Here is a 19,423-nt window from a genome sequence, read left to right as displayed (position 1 = left end):
AACCTTGAGAAACGTGTCTAGCCACTCTCATGTATCATTCTTGGGATACGCATTTGATTAATTTTTTGTAGTTTGGTAAATACTACGAGAGCGTGCTGAATTTTTTGTGTGAAAAGTCTTAAGGCTTTTTAAATGATACAAACGTTATATGTCTTCTAAATCTTTATTCTTCATGCCAAAAATATTTATTTCTCAGCGTAGTCACCCTGGCGATGAACACATTCCTTCCAACGAGGGACTAGTTCGTTAATACTGTCACTGTAAAATGTTTGACTTCGTTGACGGAACCACAACCTCACCTCTGCTTGCACCGCTTCATCACTATTGCTGTGTAACCGCAGTTTGTTGATGTTAATAATAACGTTTTCTTCCTAAATGTGATTTCCGAGAGAGTGATTAGGTACATTGTGAGTTAATAGAACAGCTTAAGGCCATGAAAATGGATTAGAATAATCTGAGTCTAGGTTAGGTTGAAATGTAATATTTTGGTTCTGAGTTGGCGAATTTAAACCATCTGAAACCAAAACTAGTTGGTTACGCTGACAGACTGACCTGTAGCTTAGCCAGAGGTCTAGGTTAGGTTGAAATGTGACCATCTGGTTTTAAGTTGGCTAAGCCAACGAATGTGAAAGCAAATAAACTTGGCTGTGGTGACGGACTGACCTGTAGGTCTAGGTTAGGTTGGAACGTGACAGTTTGGTTTTGAGTTGGCGAGCCCAAGGAGCATACAACAGGAAAGAGCTGGCTGTGGTGACAGACCAATCTGTGGCTTAGCTCGCAGTCTAATTTAGGTTGGAATATGGCAGTTAGATCGTGAATGCAAAGAAAAATAGATGTGCTGGGACGTTGACCTATAGCGCAGCCCCAAATCTATGTTAGTCGGAGTTTTAAAATTTCGTTGTGAGTTGGCGAGGGTAACGAGTGTTAACATGGAAATATGATTGCCGTAATATCTTGATCGAGATATATGTTCGTCATTGCAAACACCTTCTTGTATTTCTTATTTCTAAATTTGGCGAAAAAAGTTCAATTACGTCTTAATAGAACAAAGTACCAGCTGAAATTATTTACGAAAGAATATTGCTATTGGCTAAAGACAACCTACCAACGATTCATCGTACCGGTATTCATTTTGTGAGGCTTATTTGTCTATATTTCTGAATATGTCACGATTTACGACGCTATTGTCAGAAAAATTTCACTGCTATTTCCGAATAAAATGTAACCTGGCCTTATTTGTGAAGCAAAGGCCATTTCGAAGGAGAATCTATTTGACTATCTTATATGACATGATTTTTCATGTTGAATTCCCATCATTCATCGCGCGAGCCATGAACTTACTAACACCGTAAGTGGAGTACTAGTCTAATTTTTACTATGATTGTTTTGAGCTGTTTTGTTTAGTAGCATGTTTTTCTTTCAATTGCATAGGGTGTATTTTCCGACATTTCCTTCGATTTCTTTGCGATAAATGTTTACTTTTTAATGTGACACTGATCGCCGTGTCCAACAGATGTCAGTAATGTTTCGATTTACTGTCGAGCTATTTATGTACAGTTTTCTTAGCGCCATCTGCCACAAAGCGAAAAAAGTGGTCCAACTAAAACATTCATCTTTCTTTACGTACTATACGAATATGTAATAAAAAATGGGGGTTCCTATTTTAAAAAACGCAGTTGATATTTGTTTGACCTATGGCAGCGCCATCTAGCGGGCCAACCATAGCGCCATCTGGTTTCCCCCTTCAAGCTAGACAAGTTTCGTTGTTTGTAGTTTTTTCGTTTGACGCTTATTTCGTGAGATATTTGGTCCGATAACGATCAATGGACCACCCTGTATATACAATGAAGACCCTGCCTACATCGTGTAGAGCCCCCGCGAGCACGCGGAAGTGCCGCAACGTGACGTGGCGAGGAATCGACTAATGTCTGAAGTAGCGCTGGATGGAACTGACACCATGAATACTCCAGGGCTGTCCACAAATCCGTAAGAGTACGAGGGGCTGGAAATTTCTTCTCAACAGCACGTTGCAAGGCATCCCAGATATCCTCAATAATGTTCATGTCTGGGGAGTTTGGTGGCCTTGGAAGTGTTTAAATTCGGAAGTGTTCCTGTAGCCACTCTGTAGCAATTCGTGTGGGGTGTCGCATTGTCCTGATGGAATTGCCCACGTCCGTCGGAATGCACAATGGCCGTGAATGGTTGCAGGTGATCAGTCAGGATGCTTACGTACGTGTCACCTGTCAGAGACGTATCTAGGCGTATCAGGGGTCCCATATCACTCGAACTGCACACGCCCCACACCCTTAAAGAGCCTCCACCAGCTTGAACAGTCCCCTGCTGACATTCAGCGTCCACGTATTCATGAGGTTGTCTCCACAGCCATCACGTCCATCCGCTCGATACAATTTGAAACGAGACTCGTCCGACCAGGCAACGTGTTTCCAGTCATCAACAGTCCAATGTCGGTGTTGACGGGCCCAAGCAAGGGTAAAGATTTGTGTCGAGCAGTCATCAAGGGTACACCAGTGGGCCTTCGGCTCCGAAAACCCGTATCGATAGCGTTTCGTTGAATGCTTCGCACGCTGACCCTTGTTGATGGCCTAGCATTGAAATCTGCAGCAATTTACGGAAGGGTTGCACTTCTCTCACACTGAACGATTCTCTTCAGTTGTCGCTGCTCTCGTTCTTGCAGGATCTCTTTCCGGCCGCAGCGATGTCGGAGATTTGATGTTATAGCGGATTCCTGATATTCACGGTAGACTCGTGAAATGGTCGTACGGGAAAATCCCCACTTAATCGCTACCTCGGAAATGGTGTGTCCCATCGCTCGTGCGCCGACTATAACACCATGTTCAAACTCCCTTAAATCTTGATAACCTGCCACTGTAGCATCAGTAAACGATCTAACAACTACGCCAGACACTTGTTGTCTTCTATAGGCGCTGCCGACCACAGCGCTGTCTTCTGTATCAATTACAGCAGTAGAGTGCGTTTTTACGATGTTCCTTTACTTTCTAATAATTATTTTTTATGCCATTGATTGTATTGGGCTGGTACATAAGTTCGTGGTGTTTTTCCATAAGTTTTATAAGCACAACAGATACGTATAACAGAGACTTTAGTCATGAATAATATATTCCCCTTCACTATTTATAATAGTCTGCCAACGATGGGGTAATTTTTCGATTCCGCGACTGTATAAATGACCTGGTTTTGAAGGAAAGAATTCTTCGAGTCATGTTCGGAGTGTATTTTCATCCAGAAAGCAAGTTCATTTAAAGTTGTTCGATAGAGAGCGGAAAAGGTGAAAATCTGAGGGCGCAAGATCAGGTGAATATGGTGGGCGGAATGGCTTCCCAACGCAACTCCTGTACAGCATTTTTTTTGTCAGTGTAGCAGAATGCGGTCGAGTGTTATCGTGGAATAGTATCACTTCACGCGATCTTCTTGGTCGTTTGTTGTTCTTGGACTGTGTCTGCAATACGTCTCAGTTGTTGACAATAAATATCAGCAGTTATGGTTACATGTCGGGGAAGCAATTTGTAGTACATGACACCGTCGCTGTTCCACCCAATGGATAACACTATCTTTCGTGGATGCGCGCAGGTCTTTGTACGGGGAGTCGCTGCTTTATTTGAGCTCAGCCATTCCTTACTTTTCCTTTCGTTAACATAAAGACGCCGTTTCTGGTTACCAATAACGATACAGGATAAGAATGGTCGGTTTTGTTCACGAGCCAACTGATGAACAGTGGGAGTTTCACATGCAGCCACCACCTAACTTTTGTGATTTTGGCTTAGAGCATGTGGTACCTACACATCCCATTCAAATGTCGCGCAATGGTGGAATGCTTATAGTTTATGACATTTGCCAGTTCTCGGGCACAATGACGCGAATCATTGTGGATTTACGCCCTTAAACGATCTTCATGAATCCTCGAAAGGCTTCCTAAACATAGAGAGTCACTAATGTCAAAACGATTGTCGTTAAAACTAGAAAAATTTTCATGCCATGTTCCATGCGACAGCATTATCCCCATACACGGTTTCTGGCTGCCTCCACTGCTATCATCTCACTCCATTTTCTAACCCGCAGGTCCATTCACTATCTCCAAATAACAATATGTAAACTCAAATAGCAACGGTGAACTACAAATGCAAAAGAACAATCGATAAATAAACACATGTCATCCAGAATAGCAACATGCAAAACAAACACGACGAACTTATGCACAAACCTAATAATAGTTGTAATTTGGAAGAATGGTTGTGCCGTTGTGGATCGAGCGCGCGAGCCCCGAACAATATATATCGAACGTGCAACTCTATTGTTAATAAACACTGATCCACCTATATTCTTTCATGATTTAATTAAAAAAAACATTGATCTACTTACTCAGTGGATCAAATGTTTTTAATTAAATCATGGAAGAATGTAGGTAGATCAATGTTTATTAATAATAGAGTCGCACGTTCTATATATATATCGCAAGCAGTGAGGCCCTGATATCGATTCCCCACGATTCTTCCAAATTACCGTAATATTCGTAATTCGTTGTAGCCACCGTCTAACATATTAGACTGCGATGTAGCGCTGTTTGTTCCATGATGTATCAGTAGTAACTTTTCGTGCTCAAAACTGCCTCTTTTTATTATGTCCTACAAGAGCAACACTGATATGACGTCACAGTCACTATAGTGTTTACGATGTTCGTCGAACATTCCTACGTCGCTGGTGAAAGGCGACGACTCGTATCTAATGTTCGCCTTTACCCCATAATGGTCGCATACCCAGGAACAATTATTCTATTGAATTTAAAAGTTTTTCAGTCGAGAAAATCTTATCAATACCGTATTTAATTGGCTATCTTTTATGGTACATTATTACTCCATTACCCAGCAACAGTCAGTGACACCAATTACGTAGACGTATTATCAAAACGCATTTACAAGTTAAATACAGTTTGAAATAGGAACTATGGAAATTAACAGAAATTTTAATCTTCAAGAGAAGTAAAATTGTTAAGAGATTAATGAAATTCAGTTCGTTTGCAAATATCAAATGTTCCATGGTAAAAGACATTCCGTTTCAAGGTATAAGATGGTGCATGAGCAACGAAATATGGCTTCACTTTCCACACTTTATTCGATTAGTTTCAAAAACCTGTATAATTTTACTTGCCACAAAATTCTGTACTGAAGAATTAACTTGTAATTAGCTAGTGCGTAGCAGCTTCAGTGGAACGTAGTTATGTACAGCGTAAAGTTTTAACAACATGTGCGTTTGTATGATTCACTACTAAACGGTATGTTTGTCTTCCCATGTAATCTTCAGCTACCGGTAAATATTTCTTGATAAAAATAATTCAAGTGTCTGATTCCTATGTTTTCTTATGCCTTTTACCAAAGACGAGGCTATACTGTACCCGAAATCTAGCTAGATATGCAATAAAATTCAGGTTGATACACGACTGTGCGCTGTGTTCATCCCTGTTTATTACTAGTATCTCCTGTATAGTTTTAAAATATTAAACATTACTGAAATGTCTAGAACTCAATATATTTACAAATGCTGTACAGTTACAAACACGTGCCTCACAAGAAGAAGAAAAGCAGGACATTCTGGACACTTGTAGTGGCGGTTTCTAACACATATTTCTTTGTGTGATTCTTAAATAGGTCAGTAAATTGAAACACTGACCAGGAAACATCGAGGTGCTCTATCCTCAAGGTACAACTCTCTCCCCTATCCCATATTCCTGGGGGAAGAGGGAGGGGCAAGTAGCCCCCGCCCTTCCAGACGCTCTTGGCCATAATCATCATATTCTAGTAAAGTCAACATTGTCTACCTTTCCACATCATTGCCTACCACGTGTAGTTTTCTGTACCTTATGTGAATGTTGAGTACGAATCTCTTACAGGTTCTGAACTGTATACATTGAGTCTTTTCAGACTTAAATTCTTTTGCGATGCTATCTGTGGCACCAAAGTTTTCTCTAATGGTTGCGATTCTCGAAGTCTGAGTGCATAATGAAGTATTTGAATGATAAAAAATCACAAGTTAGAATCTTCTACAACTTGAGAAAGGTTGATTGTGTCAGTCATACACTCGTGGAAATTGAAATAAGAACACCGTGAATTCATTGTCCCAGGAAGGGGAAACTTTATTGACACATTCCTGGGGTCAGATACATCACATGATCACACTGACAGAACCACAGGCACATAGACACAGGCAACAGAGCATGCACAATGTCGGCACTAGTACAGTGTATATCCACCTTTCGCAGCAATGCAGGCTGCTATTCTCCCATGGAGACGATTATAGAGATGCTGGATGTAGTCCTGTGGAACGGCTTGCCATGCCATTCCCACCTGGCGCCTCAGTTGGACCAGCGTTCGTGCTCGACGTGCAGACCGCGTGAGACGACGCTTCATCCAGTCCCAAACATGCTCAATGGGGGACAGATCCGGAGATCTTGCTGGCCAGGGTAGTTGACTTACACCTTCTAGAGCACGTTGGGTGGCACGGGATACATGCGGACGTGCATTGTCCTGTTGGAACAGCAAGTTCCCTTGCCGGTCTAGGAATGGTAGAACGATGGGTTCGATGACGGTTTGGATGTACCGTGCACTATTCAGTGTCCCCTCGACGATCACCAGTGGTGTACGGCCAGTGCAGGAGATCGCTCCCCACACCATGATGCCGGGTGTTGGCCCTGTGTGCCTCGGTCGTATGCAGTCCTGATTGTGGCGCTCACCTGCACGGCGCCAAACACGCATACGACCATCATTGGCACCAAGGCAGAAGCAATCTCATCGCTGAAGACGACACGTCTCCATTCGTCCCTCCATTCACGCCTGTCGCGACACCACTGGAGGCGGGCTGCACGATGTTGGGGCGTGAGCGGAAGACGGCCTAACGGTGTGCGGGACCGTAGCCCAGCTTCATGGAGACGGTTGCGAATGGTCCTCGCCGATACCCCAGGAGCAACAGTGTCCCTAATTTGCTGGGAAGTGGCGGTGCGGTCCCCTACGGCACTGCGTAGGATCCTACGGTCTTGGCGTGCATCCGTGCGTCGCTGCGGTCCGGTCCCAGGTCGACGGGCACGTGCACCTTCCGCCGACCACTGGCGACAACATCGATGTACTGTGGAGACCTCACGCCCCACGTGTTGAGCAATTCGGCGGTACGTCCAACCGGCCTCCCGCATGCCCACTATACGCCCTCGCTCAAAGTCCGTCAACTGCACATACGGTTCACGTCCACGCTGTCGCGGCATGCTACCAGTGTTAAAGACTGCGATGGAGCTCCGTATGCCACGGCAAACTGGCTGACACTGACGGCGGCGGTGCACAAATGCTGCGCAGCTAGCGCCATTCGACGGCCAACACCGCGGTTCCTGGTGTGTCCGCTGTGCCGTGCGTGTGATCATTGCTTGTACAGCCCTCTCGCAGTGTCCGGAGCAAGTATGGTGGGTCTGACACACCGGTGTCAATGTGTTCTTTTTCCATTTCCAGGAGTGTATTATACTATTGGAGAAGACACTTTTTGTGGAAGGAGTGGTTCAGTCGTAGCATAGCTTAGTTCATATTTCAGAAATGTGATTCAGAAAGATACACTTATATGTCCAAGTCAATCAAAGAAGTGTATTTCATAATCGGTCTTGTAAGAAATTATAATAGATGTCCCACTGGATTCAATCATCACATCATTGCCTTTCTTGCTCTGTGTTAATGATCAATCTTATTTCAGTGATCAGGTAGAGTTAGTCCTTAATACAGGTGGTCAAAGTCAGGGTATTAAGTCAGTCAAAGAAACATGACCAGGGAGAAGAGTGGATGATGATTGTGTTAAAGTTACTTACTGCTTTTGCACAAAACAGGTAGCTTGAAACTTGGCATAAACATGGCTCATCCAGGCTAAGGAATTCTGCTATCTCGAAAACAAAATAAACTTTGACAGATGGAGCAAGGAGGGCATAAAAAGCAGACTACCACTGGCAATAAGGGCATTCCTAGCCAAGAGAAGTCTACTAGTATCAAACAAAGGTCTTACTTTGAGGAAAAAATTTCTAAGTAAGTACGTTTGGAACACAGGACTGTTTGGCAGTGAGACATGTAGTGTGGGAAAACAGAATGTGGTGCTACAGAAAAATGTTTAAAACTTGGTTGTCTGATGAGGATGAGGAGGTTCTCCGCAGGATCAGCGAAGAAAGGAGCATTTGGAAAACACTGGCAAAAAGGAGGATCAGGATGATCAGATAATGTGTTACAATGCCAGTACCTCTAAGGTACTAGAAGGAGCTGTTCAGGGCAAAAACTGCAGGGGGAGACAGAGATTGGAATACATCCAATAAATAATTGAGAACATAGGGAGCAAGTGCTACTCTGAGATGAAGCAGTTAACACAGGAGAGGAATACGTGATGGGCCGCATCAAACTAGTCAGAAGGCTGATGACTCAAAAAGAAAAAAGCAGGACGGTTTTGGGTAACAGGCTGAAGGTGTTGGTCCATGAGGTCAAATATTCTTTCTGTGTGGGCACAGTAACCAACTACAATGAGGTGTCCTGGGTAGTGGCGTTTATGATCTTTAGAGGGTAGGAGGTCAGAGCGGTCGGGGTGAGAAGAGAGATAGACTCAGAAGAGAGGCCCTGGGATGGTCTTAAGGATTTGAGGAGGGACTGGAGTTCCTGCTGGATTTGGAATGGGATCACTGTGGCGAGGTTTGTAGCTGTACGTATCTCACAGCTGGCTGAGTCTCTCCACCAGGTAATCCCTGCAGTTTGTAACCACAATGGTGGAACCTTTCGTCAGCAGGTAGAATTATGGAATCAGGATCAGTTTTTATGTGATGTATTGCAGTTCTTTCTGGGGATGTTAGATTGGTTTCTATGTTGATGGACAGTGAAGTAAGGTTTGAGGTTAGGAAATTCTGGGGGCAGTGGGGATGGATCACAGGTGGACAGAGGAGTGAATTGAGTCGGGAAGGGTTCAGTATAGGCATTATATAGATTCTGATTGGTAGAATTGTTGGTGAAAGAGTGTTTCCACTGTAAGGCTGGGAGAAGGAGAGAAGGTCTTTAACAAACCCAGCATCACTGAATTTGGGAGTGGGACAGAAGTTAACACCAGTACACCTTTGTGAAGGAGTGATACTTGTTTTGGTCTGAGGTTTTTGGAGGAAAGGTTCATGACAATCTTTCAGATTTGTTTAGGCTCTAGCCGGCCGCTATGGTCGAGCAGTTCTAGGTGCTTCCATCCGAAACGGCACAACTGCTACGGTCGCAGGTTTGAATCCTGCCTCAGGCATGGATGTGTGTGATGTTGTTAGGTTAGTTAGGTTTAAGTAGTTCTAAGTTCTAGGGGACTGATGACCTCCGATGTTAAGTCCCATAGTGCTCAGAGCCATTTGAACCATTTCTTTTAGGTTCTGATGGTGTGGTAGGTCTGTGAGGCAGAGTTTGTCTGCTGTGAGAGGATGCAGGGGAGATCTGTTGGAGGCTCTTGTAGAGGTAGTGGATAATGATAGTCTAAGGTGGGAGTAGTAGGTGAACAGGTTAGAGACGTATTTCCAGTGGCTTCATGCATGTGGCTCTAGTTCCTAGGAGTTTTTGGACCTGATTTATATGGTATTGTAGGACTAGGCTGCTGAGGGCTACATACTGATGGAATTTGAACAGCTACATGTCAATATGGAAGGAGGGGCTGCAGCCAGAGATGGTTAAATTGACGGTCATGCCATTTGTAGTAGCAGTAGTAGTAGTAGTAGTAGTAGTAGTAGTAGCTTTATTCATCTGTAGATCTCTTTTTACAAGGATAAAGGACATGTCAAAGGATTTACAAGATTAGATCAATTTAAAATAAGCTAATTCGTATACACATATATTTACAGACTTGTAGTTAGATATAATCACTAGATTTACTCCTGGTATACAATACATTTTTTACAAATAACTTATTAAATAATGTAATGCCACACTGTTCACCCATATGGAGTCAGCCATCATAGAATTCACAAAAGTTGTACTTGATGCTCTTGATAAAGATGAGTGTGTCACAGGCATATTTTTGTATCTTTCTAAGGTGTTTGATACAGTCGCCCACAAGATTCTATTAAATAAATTAGAAGCATTAGGAATAAGAGGTGTAACTAATGACTGGTTTCGATCATACCTAACAGATAGGGTACAAAGAATAGAGATAACACATACTTCAAATAGATCCAAACATTTAGCAAAACACTTAGCAGAACCAAAATACATTAATATAGGGGTTCCACAAGGTAGCATATTAGGAGCAATACTGTTCCTGATATACATCAATGACTTTCCTAGTATTGTTGCTCATGGTGAAAAAATTCTCTTTGTTGATGACAGCAATATTATAGTCACCGAGAAAACAAGAGAACTCCTTGCCGAGAAAGCAAATGAAACTCTCAAGGAAGTTTATGATTGGTCAATAAGTAATAAAGTGACATTGAACCTAAAGAAAACTAATGCCATGGATTTCAGTTTGAAGAGGAAAAATGACAGTGTTAAATTAAATGTAGATGGCACCTCTATAGACTGTGTAACAAATACAAAATTTCTAGGAATGAATATTGTTTCTCAGTTGAAGTGGTGTGAACACACAAAGGTGCTTGCAAACAGAATGTCATCAGCATGTTATGCCCTTAGAATCCTATCATCGGTGTGTAACATGCAGTGTCTTTTAGTTACATATTATTCATATGTACTCTCAATTCTTAGCTATGGCATTCTTTTTTGGGGAACAAATGCACAAAATATGAACAGAATTTTCAAACACCAGAAAAGAGCCACAAGAGTAATAACCAAAAATATTAGTCGAGCTCATTGTAAAGATCTGTCAGAACACTGGGGATTTTAACTGCTTCATGTGAATACATTTACCAGTCAGTTGTACACATCAAAAATCAAATTGGTAATTACTGCACAAACAGCTCTGTCCATGACCATGCAACAAGAGATAGACTCTACTTACAAGAAAAAATAAACATAAAACTCAAAACAGCATTTTCTACCAAGGAATAAAACTGTACAATAAATTACCAAAAGAGATTAAAGAAACTGGAAAAATACACTTATTTAAAAAGGCAGCTAAAAAGTACCTGTTATGTAATACATTTTATACATTGAAGGATTACTTAGGTAAAACAGAGTAGGAATTTGATAAAAAATGTTATACGAATAAATAGTAATAATAATAATAATAATAATGATTATAAAATATCCAATATTCCACATAACACCTTCACTTTGTTTTTTTCCTTCTTTCTTTCCATTCTAGAAATATTTGCCCCCAAGCTATGCATAGCACAATACTAACACCTCTTCCTCTTTCTGAGCTCAACATCCCACTCATTGTGGAGGGATGCTGACTCAGTTTTCTAGTTATGAAACAACTGAATAGTGTGTGCAGTGACTGACAGTGAGATATGAGTGAACAATGTGGCATTACATTATTTAATAAGTTATTTGTAAAAAAAAAAGTATTGTATACCAGGAGTAAATCTAATGATTGTCCCTAACTAGAAGTCTGTAAATATATGTGTATATGAATTAGCTTATTTGAAATTGATCTAAATTTGTAAATACTTTGACATGTCCTACATCCTTGTCAAAAGAGATCTACAGATGAATAAATCTGCTGCTGCTACTGCTACTACTACTACTACTACTACTACTTTTACTACCACCACCATCCAACCACGAAGGAGCACTGCTCTCATGACTGAGTACTACCCAGAACTGCAGAAACTGAATCACATTCTTCATCAGAGTTTGGATTACCTCTTATTCTGCCCTGAAATGAGGAATTTCCTCGCCACTGCCCTCTCCATTCTTCCTGCAGCTCTGTTCCACCACCTGTGATGTTCACCTACTTTATTTCTTCATTGATCGTCCTTAGTGTCAATGTGCTGCGCTGTTCTACTGGGTGAAAAATGGGGGGTGCTAGTTCAACACTGATAACAGTAAATGATGTAGCCGACAGTTGTGTTTCACAGTTCTTTACTTTCACTCTTCACAACCCCCCAATATTACACAGTTATATGGCCAGTTAATTATTGGCAAATTTATAACCCCATTACTAGCTTGCAGGAAAATATCAGCGTACTGCTACAATAGTTCACTGTTGAACATCTATGAGCAGTAAAAACCTAACCACACAGTTCACAGTTCTTGCAAAATAATACGGTAGGTACTGAACAGACACTGTCATTGTTTTAACACACTGCCTAATTGTGTTACACTTATTCCACTGTTAAGTTGATGCATTGTTGTTGTTCTAACCAGCACAGATTCCTCGTCTGAAAATTGGCCATGCACTGACTGTCTCGGGACCAAAAATTGGGCCTCTATATATCATCACAATAATAGGCACTGAAATTATACATTGTTTGATGTTTAATTTACAGAAATTACAATTGAAACATAACTCATTAAATTAACTGAATACATCAGAAAAATTGGTTCATTTTAACGGTTTCTTGTACCATGAGGGTTAAGCCAAATTATTTGTTTAAAGCACAAAATTAACAGATATAGTTACCAAACAATACTTTTGACAAAATTGGTAATTACTTTGGAATTAAGTGCTGGCTTTGCTAACATGTTTTCAAATAGAGTCAAATAAATAACTAAAGAATGCCAGTTTTTCATCTTCCAAATGTTTATAGTTAGTACAGAATTTATATTTGTTTGTAAGGCAGCAATATAATTTAAGTTATGAAACAATTACTGTTTTCACCCTATAACAAAAGTATAACTAGTAATAGTCAAAATAAATTAGGAAACTGATGACATACACAAAACTAGGCACAAAATTGATCTGGTGCTATATTCTATACAACTGAGGGCCCACCTTTCTCTTTTATGAAAATGCAGATTATACTTACATATGTGAATCGTAATAAGTTAAAAGTGAAAAAACAAATTTAAGGAGGCAGATGGCAAAACAAGAGAGGAAATAAAAAGATTCCAGCTTGCTTCATCACATACCCACCATACTAACACAATATTCTTCTTGTCCACCCCTGCTCCACCTGTATTCCCACCCCTTTGGCCCAAGGTTCATATTCCTGTGATAGACATAGATGCAAGACCTGTTACATACACCCACCATTAACATCGGCTCCAGTCCTCTCTCAGGCATGTCCTACTGCTATCGAAGGCAGAACCACTTGTGAAAGCAGCTGTGTGAACTACAAACCAAGTTGCAACCACCATGCTACTTTCTACATGTGCATGACAACTAACAAGCTGTCTTTCCACATAAATGGCCACCACCAAACTGTGGCCAAGAGACTGCTGCATTACCCAGTCACTGAACATGCTACCCAATATGATGTGCTTCACTTTAATGACTGCTTGACAGCCTGCGCATGACTCCCGCTCTCCACTCCTCACACCATTATGACAACATTAAAAGTTCGATATTAAACCTTTTCGAAGTTCCTCGTTGGTATTATGGATTCTACAATTCTGTATGTATTGTCCCTTGACGGATATTTAACAGCATGTAATTAATTTTTATAAGAATGACATAATTAACACAGTTTTTAAAAATTTAAATCTACAATTTAAAGTAAACAAAAATATCGAAGTTGGTGTTTTAGATATAACCCATAGGAATAATGTGAAACACATATGATAAGATGGATGTCATTACAAACAGAAACTTGTAAGCTTATTAAGACTGTTCTGTTCTTATTTACAGGGCCCACAGAAGTTATCAACATATATCTACTCTCACTGGCTGTGGCTGACCTGTTATGTGGCTTGCTGATTGTGCCATTATCTGTATACCCAGCTGTTGTACAGCAGTGGGTGTATGGAGACATTGTCTGCCGGCTTGTTGGCTATCTTGAGGTAATAGTGTAGGTTTAAGTTTTTATTATTCTGAATTGTTAGCACACACACAATTTAAGCGTAGGAAAATGGACATTTGTACCTTTTTGAGTGTTAACTGAGTGGAAAATATATATTTCACAAAGTAGAAAAATTTAGGAACAGAAACAAGTGTGAGTTCCTAGTTTACTAATCTAAAAGGCAGGGCAGAACCTCTTCTTTTGGCATCTCAGTGTGGAGTTATTGTACTGCTCTAAGATAATGAGGACAAAGGATCACATATAAATTCGCTAAAAAGACATGAAGTTGCTTTCATTAAAAAACATTATATGTTGCTTAAAATGTAAAACACTATGACAAATATAAATAGTTTCTAATCAACTGTGGTAGACACAACCACAATTCAAAACACAAAAATTATTTCCCTGAAGGTCCTTACAATTCTCTCTTTGGTCTAGTGCAAAGACTGTTATGAAATGACACAAGAAAGATAGAGAATATCAACAAATTATTAAACATGTTTCAAGATTACCTTATTATTCACTACTTCTCTAAAATTAGATGCTGTATTCATGAACAAAAAATGAAACTCTGTTCCAAGTAAAACATTCTTCTTATATAAAGTGAAAAAATGTATAACTAAAAGTGACACCTTCTAAGCAGACTTTAGTACACAAAACTGCAATAAAAGACACAAATTCTTTCAATATGGGCTCTCATTGATACTCGATTATTGAAAGCAGTTGCCTGAACTGATGGAAGTGGGGACAGGGTAGAGGAAAAGAGGCAGGTCTTTGGACAGATGACTCTGTGACTGCACAGCAAAACAAAAAGAATGGGGGAGAGGAGAGGGGGCAGGGGAGAGAGGGAGGGAGGGGGAAAGAGAGAGAGAATGTTCTCATGGGGGGAAGGAGAAGAGTGGTAGGAGAAGGCAGTGCATGATCTGGATGGAGGAATGGCGTGGATAGAAGAAAAATGGGAAAAGGTAAGGTGAGGCAATGGGAACAGGTTAGTGGAGTTTACGACCAGTGGGAAGAGATAATTCCCATCTCCACAGTTCAGAGAGACTTGTGCTAGAAAGGATATGCGGGTGGCCCATGTAGTGAAGGGCTGTTGAACTCATTTGTGTTGTGGTGTGCAACAGGTCGAGCTACTGGATGGTCAAGTTTAATTCTCCACTGTTCAGCAGTGACCATTCATTGAAGTACACTGTTTGTTACTTGTCTTGCCTCCTAGAATGCTGTACAGTAATTGTGGCATAGCTGATACATGACACTGGTGCTTTCAGACACAGCTCTACCTTTTATTGGGTAGGAAATGCATGCGACTTGACTGCAATAGCAGTTGGTGGATGGGCTGACCACAAGAAAATGACCCATGGATCACAGGATTGGGAGTACACTTGGAATAGGGATGGACAAGAATATTCTGTAGGTATGGTGGATGATGAGATTCTAGTTTGGGGAATGTGGGTAGAATTTGGGGTAGGATATTCCTCATATCAGAACAAGATGCCCTGGTGGAGAAAGTGGTTGAGCATTTCAAGGTCAGGATGAGATTGGATAATTGGAGGAGTGCTGGTTGGTGGCTGGTTAACAGGTTTACTGGTGTAAGAGGAGCAGATGGCATGGGAGATTTGTTTATGGATAAGGTACTGTCTGTCAGTAAGGCTCTGGTGATATTATCAGTATATTTAAACAACTCCTGCTTTCCATTGCAGATGCAGCATCCAAAGATGGCAAGGCTGTCAGAAAGAGACAGGTGACAGCTGTCAGAATGGGAGTACTGTTGGTGTTTGGTGTGCACGGTATTGGCAGTTGTTTTTATGACCATTTGAGAGGTGGAGACCGACATCTAGGAAGATGACTGAGAGAAGGATTGGATGAAGTGGATTTGAGAACAGGTGTTGAGACTGTGGAGGAAAGAGGGAAGGTTGCCCTTGCTGTGGGTACAGATCATGAAAATGTCGTCAGAAAACAAGAGGCTTTAAGTGTTGACTGAAGAGCGAGGATCCCTCTAGATGGCCCATAAATAAGTTGGCATACAATGCAAGTACTCATGGCAGTACCACAGATTTGTATGTAGATTTGGTATTTGAAAGTGAAATAATTGTGTGTCAGGATATGGTTGGCTAGGAAGATAAGGAAAGAGTGGTATGTCTGTTAACAGGGAATGTTGGGAAAGATGGTGGCCATGGGCTTGTGGGTGTTAGTGTACAAAGGTGTTGCATCCACAGCAACTAACAAGGAGTTTGGTGTAATGGGACAGGAGCCATAGAGAGCCAATGACGGTAATGAGTAGTCTTGAATGTAGATTTATTTGTGGAGTTTGTGGAGTAGCTAAAAGGTAGAAGAGCTGGAGATTGTTGGTGTGAGATGATTAAAGTGTCAGGTTTTGGGATGGACCTAAGGCCTTTAGGAGTTGCTTGAGGTCATGTTGGACTTCTGGGATGGTATCATGGTTGTGTGGTTTGTATGCAAAGATGTCAGAAAGTTGGTGGAGACCCTCAGTCACATAGAATTATGAGGGGTAACTGGATAGAATGCGAGAAAGATGTTGGTTGGGGAGAGGTTATAACTGTTTTAAATAATATTATATGTGATGTTTTGGTTGGCTGTTGTCAATATTTGCCTACTACTGGCACTATTGACTCCTACTGCTTATAAATTTTGTTGGCAATGAGTGTGCACAATGAGATATATACATCATAAACAATTAAAAGGCTAATGGACATTATAACAAGACAGCTTCTAACCCCTGACTCTGGTATATGTGTGGAATATCATTGGTGATTATAACTGGCAGTTTTTCGGGGAGAGAGGAAGGGGCTGTTAGCTGCCTGTAGACAGAATGTGGGCACTGTGTGAGCAGTAGTGGCCCGTACTGGATGAGCGGCTAGTTGGCTGCACTGAGTACACACTGAAAAGAGAATCAAATGGAAAGGGACAGCATCTTCACGGGTCTAATCAGCCATTAAATGATATGTAACAATTTAATCAGTCTGCTACACCATTCTCTTCCAAAGTCAGATGGGTGCTTTTTGTCAGCACACACTTTCCTATAGGTTCCTGGCAGTTTGTGGGCACTCTAGTCATCCAGGTATTGACTTTACATGACTGATCATGCCAGAGTGGGAACACAGGTAACTGGCTCAAAATAACTTCATTGTGAAGCAAAGCCTTAATTGCTAGTCCTTCCAAACTCAATTCCAGATAAAAACTCTATAACAACCATGCAATCTGGCTGATTCACATGATCTGTTATGGAAGAAGGGTTTCGACAGTGATGCAGTCTAATGCTGCAGACTTATTCATTCCAAGACTAATAAAACAGTACAGACTTGCAGAGAAGTTACATGCTGTTAGCACAAGGGTGACCATTTTTGTGCCCATAATGTAAAAATATTATTTTCCTTAAACATATAAAATAATTTTGGAATAATAGTCCCCCATGATTATTATAAGATGATGCACGAAAAATGCTCTAGATATGAGTTAATTCTTGTGCAGAATGTTTCGAAGAGAATCAGACACTTACACAGAATTTTAGCATTACTGTTATCTCTTTGGTACCTTTGGTTGTAGATTGTAAATGCTGCAGCTTAATATAATATAATGGTAGCTTTCCTCTTAACAAAGATCCTGGTCATTGTAATAGAATGTATTTATAATTTATGCATAATAACATATATATTTTATTTTATGTACCACATTCAATGAAATTTTTGCAGCTCATTTCTCACATGATACATGGTGTGTGTGTGTGTGTGTGTGTGTGTGTGTGTGTGTGTGTGTGTGTGAAAAAAACTGTGAGCTATATTACTCCACTAATACATTTATTTCTCTTGCAAGGTAACATTGTGGAGTGTGAGCGTGTTCACCTTCATGTGGATCAGTGTTGACCGTTACCTGGCTGTGAGAAAACCTCTTCGGTATGAAACAGTGCAGACAAAAACACGCTGTCGTTGCTGGATGGTCTTCACTTGGGTATCAGCCGCTATGCTGTGTTGTCCGCCATTGCTTGGTGTCAACAAACCAACATTTGATAAGGATGCTTACATATGTGTGCTTGACTGGAGTAATATGGCAGCTTATTCTGTTACAGTTGCCATTCTGGTACTTGGCCCCAGTCTCATAACTATCATTTACACATATTCTTACATATTCTCCACCATGCGTAAATTACGTAGTGGTGTTCCCATCCATGATAAAGAGTACGCAAGTGCACTATCTGAGAATCTTGCTAACCCAAGTCACATTGTGTCATTTGTGCTTGTGATAGTATTCTGGTTATCATGGGCACCGTATGCAGGAATTAAATTGTATGAACATTTTACAGGAAACAGGATTCAGATACCATATTTACATTTTGGAATTGTTTGGCTTGGAATACTTAATTCTTTTTGGAAATCTCTTATACTAGTGGCACTAAGTCCCCAGTTCCGACTAGCAGCACGTCTTCTTTGTGTGACAGTATGCTGTCGTTACAAAGGGCGGCTGCAAGGAGACCTGATGGGCATAGATCTAGATGAATGACACAGCCAATTGTACTTCTAAAACAGGGACTTTTATTTCATGCCCTACATAGTGCCACTGTGACATAAACACATCTTTCTATACCAGTTTGCATTATTAAGTATTATTCACATTGGTCATAATGTTAATATTTAATCTGCTACAAAACTACAAGAAGGGACAAGCAGCTGAGTAACCACTTGAGACTGTATGACATGTATTAAAATGAGCTATTTCAGAATTAGTTTGAGTAAAGCAGTATGAACAGTGTTCTGTGGCAGTGTATAGAAGAATCCGTGACTTCTGATATGTGCTTCAGGTAATTCATCCAGTGTAGCATTTTATTAATGGCAAATGTTAAATTAAAGACTTCGGGATGAGCTTTAAAATACCTATGACTGAACCTAAAAGAACTGTTCATTTATTCTGTGTGTAGTGCATCTAGTGAAGAAGAAAACTTGAGCATTGCTTGTTACAGTATGAGGTATCAAAGCTAATGTTCTGAGTAAAGTGAATAGTGCCCTTAGATTGCTGTTGTGATGTCATTGTACAAAATATTTTGTGTATAGCTAAAATAATGTACTTTTGGAAAAGCTTACTCCAAGAACAATTCAATTCCTACTTATGACATTACTGTGTTTATTGTTGTCCTAACTAACTAGTTAAAATGTTTCATAATATGCAGCTGTACATAAAAAATGGATGTTCCTATTTTCTAATATTTAGAGCTGAATGGATATTTATGTGTACTAAAAGTGTTTCATTTATGTCAGATGAAGTTTGTTATAATGTTATTCTGTCATTTATCGACTAATATGTAAAGTGTTCCACTGTACATTCTTTATCTAGGGCTTTGGCTCATTATTTAATTATTGATAAGGATAATGAATGTTTAAACTCAAAATAGAAGGCCACAGACAGGGTTTCACTATTGTTAATTAAATTTTAATAAAGCTGAGTGTAGTAAGAGAAATGTTAAGCGAAGTTGATGTGCCACAATACAACTGTTGTGTCATATTTAGTTGAGGTAACTGT

General features: G+C 40.5%; 1 protein-coding gene across 1 annotated transcript in view; it reads left to right on the top strand.

The window, feature by feature from the left end:
* LOC126260564 (G-protein coupled receptor 52-like) overlaps positions 1-19,030 on the top strand; it is a 395,280-nt gene extending 376,250 nt beyond the window's left edge. Inside the window, exons 2-3 of the mRNA XM_049957898.1 lie at positions 13,744-13,895; positions 17,726-19,030. Coding sequence (XP_049813855.1) covers positions 13,744-13,895; positions 17,726-18,409 — 836 coding nt within the window. The 3' untranslated portion in view covers positions 18,410-19,030. The remainder of the gene's footprint in view (positions 1-13,743; positions 13,896-17,725) is intronic.
* Positions 19,031-19,423: the final 393 nt, after the last annotated feature.

Source organism: Schistocerca nitens, chromosome 5 (assembly GCF_023898315.1).
Source record: "Schistocerca nitens isolate TAMUIC-IGC-003100 chromosome 5, iqSchNite1.1, whole genome shotgun sequence".
Classification (NCBI taxonomy): Eukaryota; Metazoa; Arthropoda; class Insecta; order Orthoptera; family Acrididae; genus Schistocerca; species Schistocerca nitens.
The sequence above is the reverse complement of the archived record's forward strand: the minus strand, read 5'-3'. Positions and strand labels throughout refer to the sequence as shown.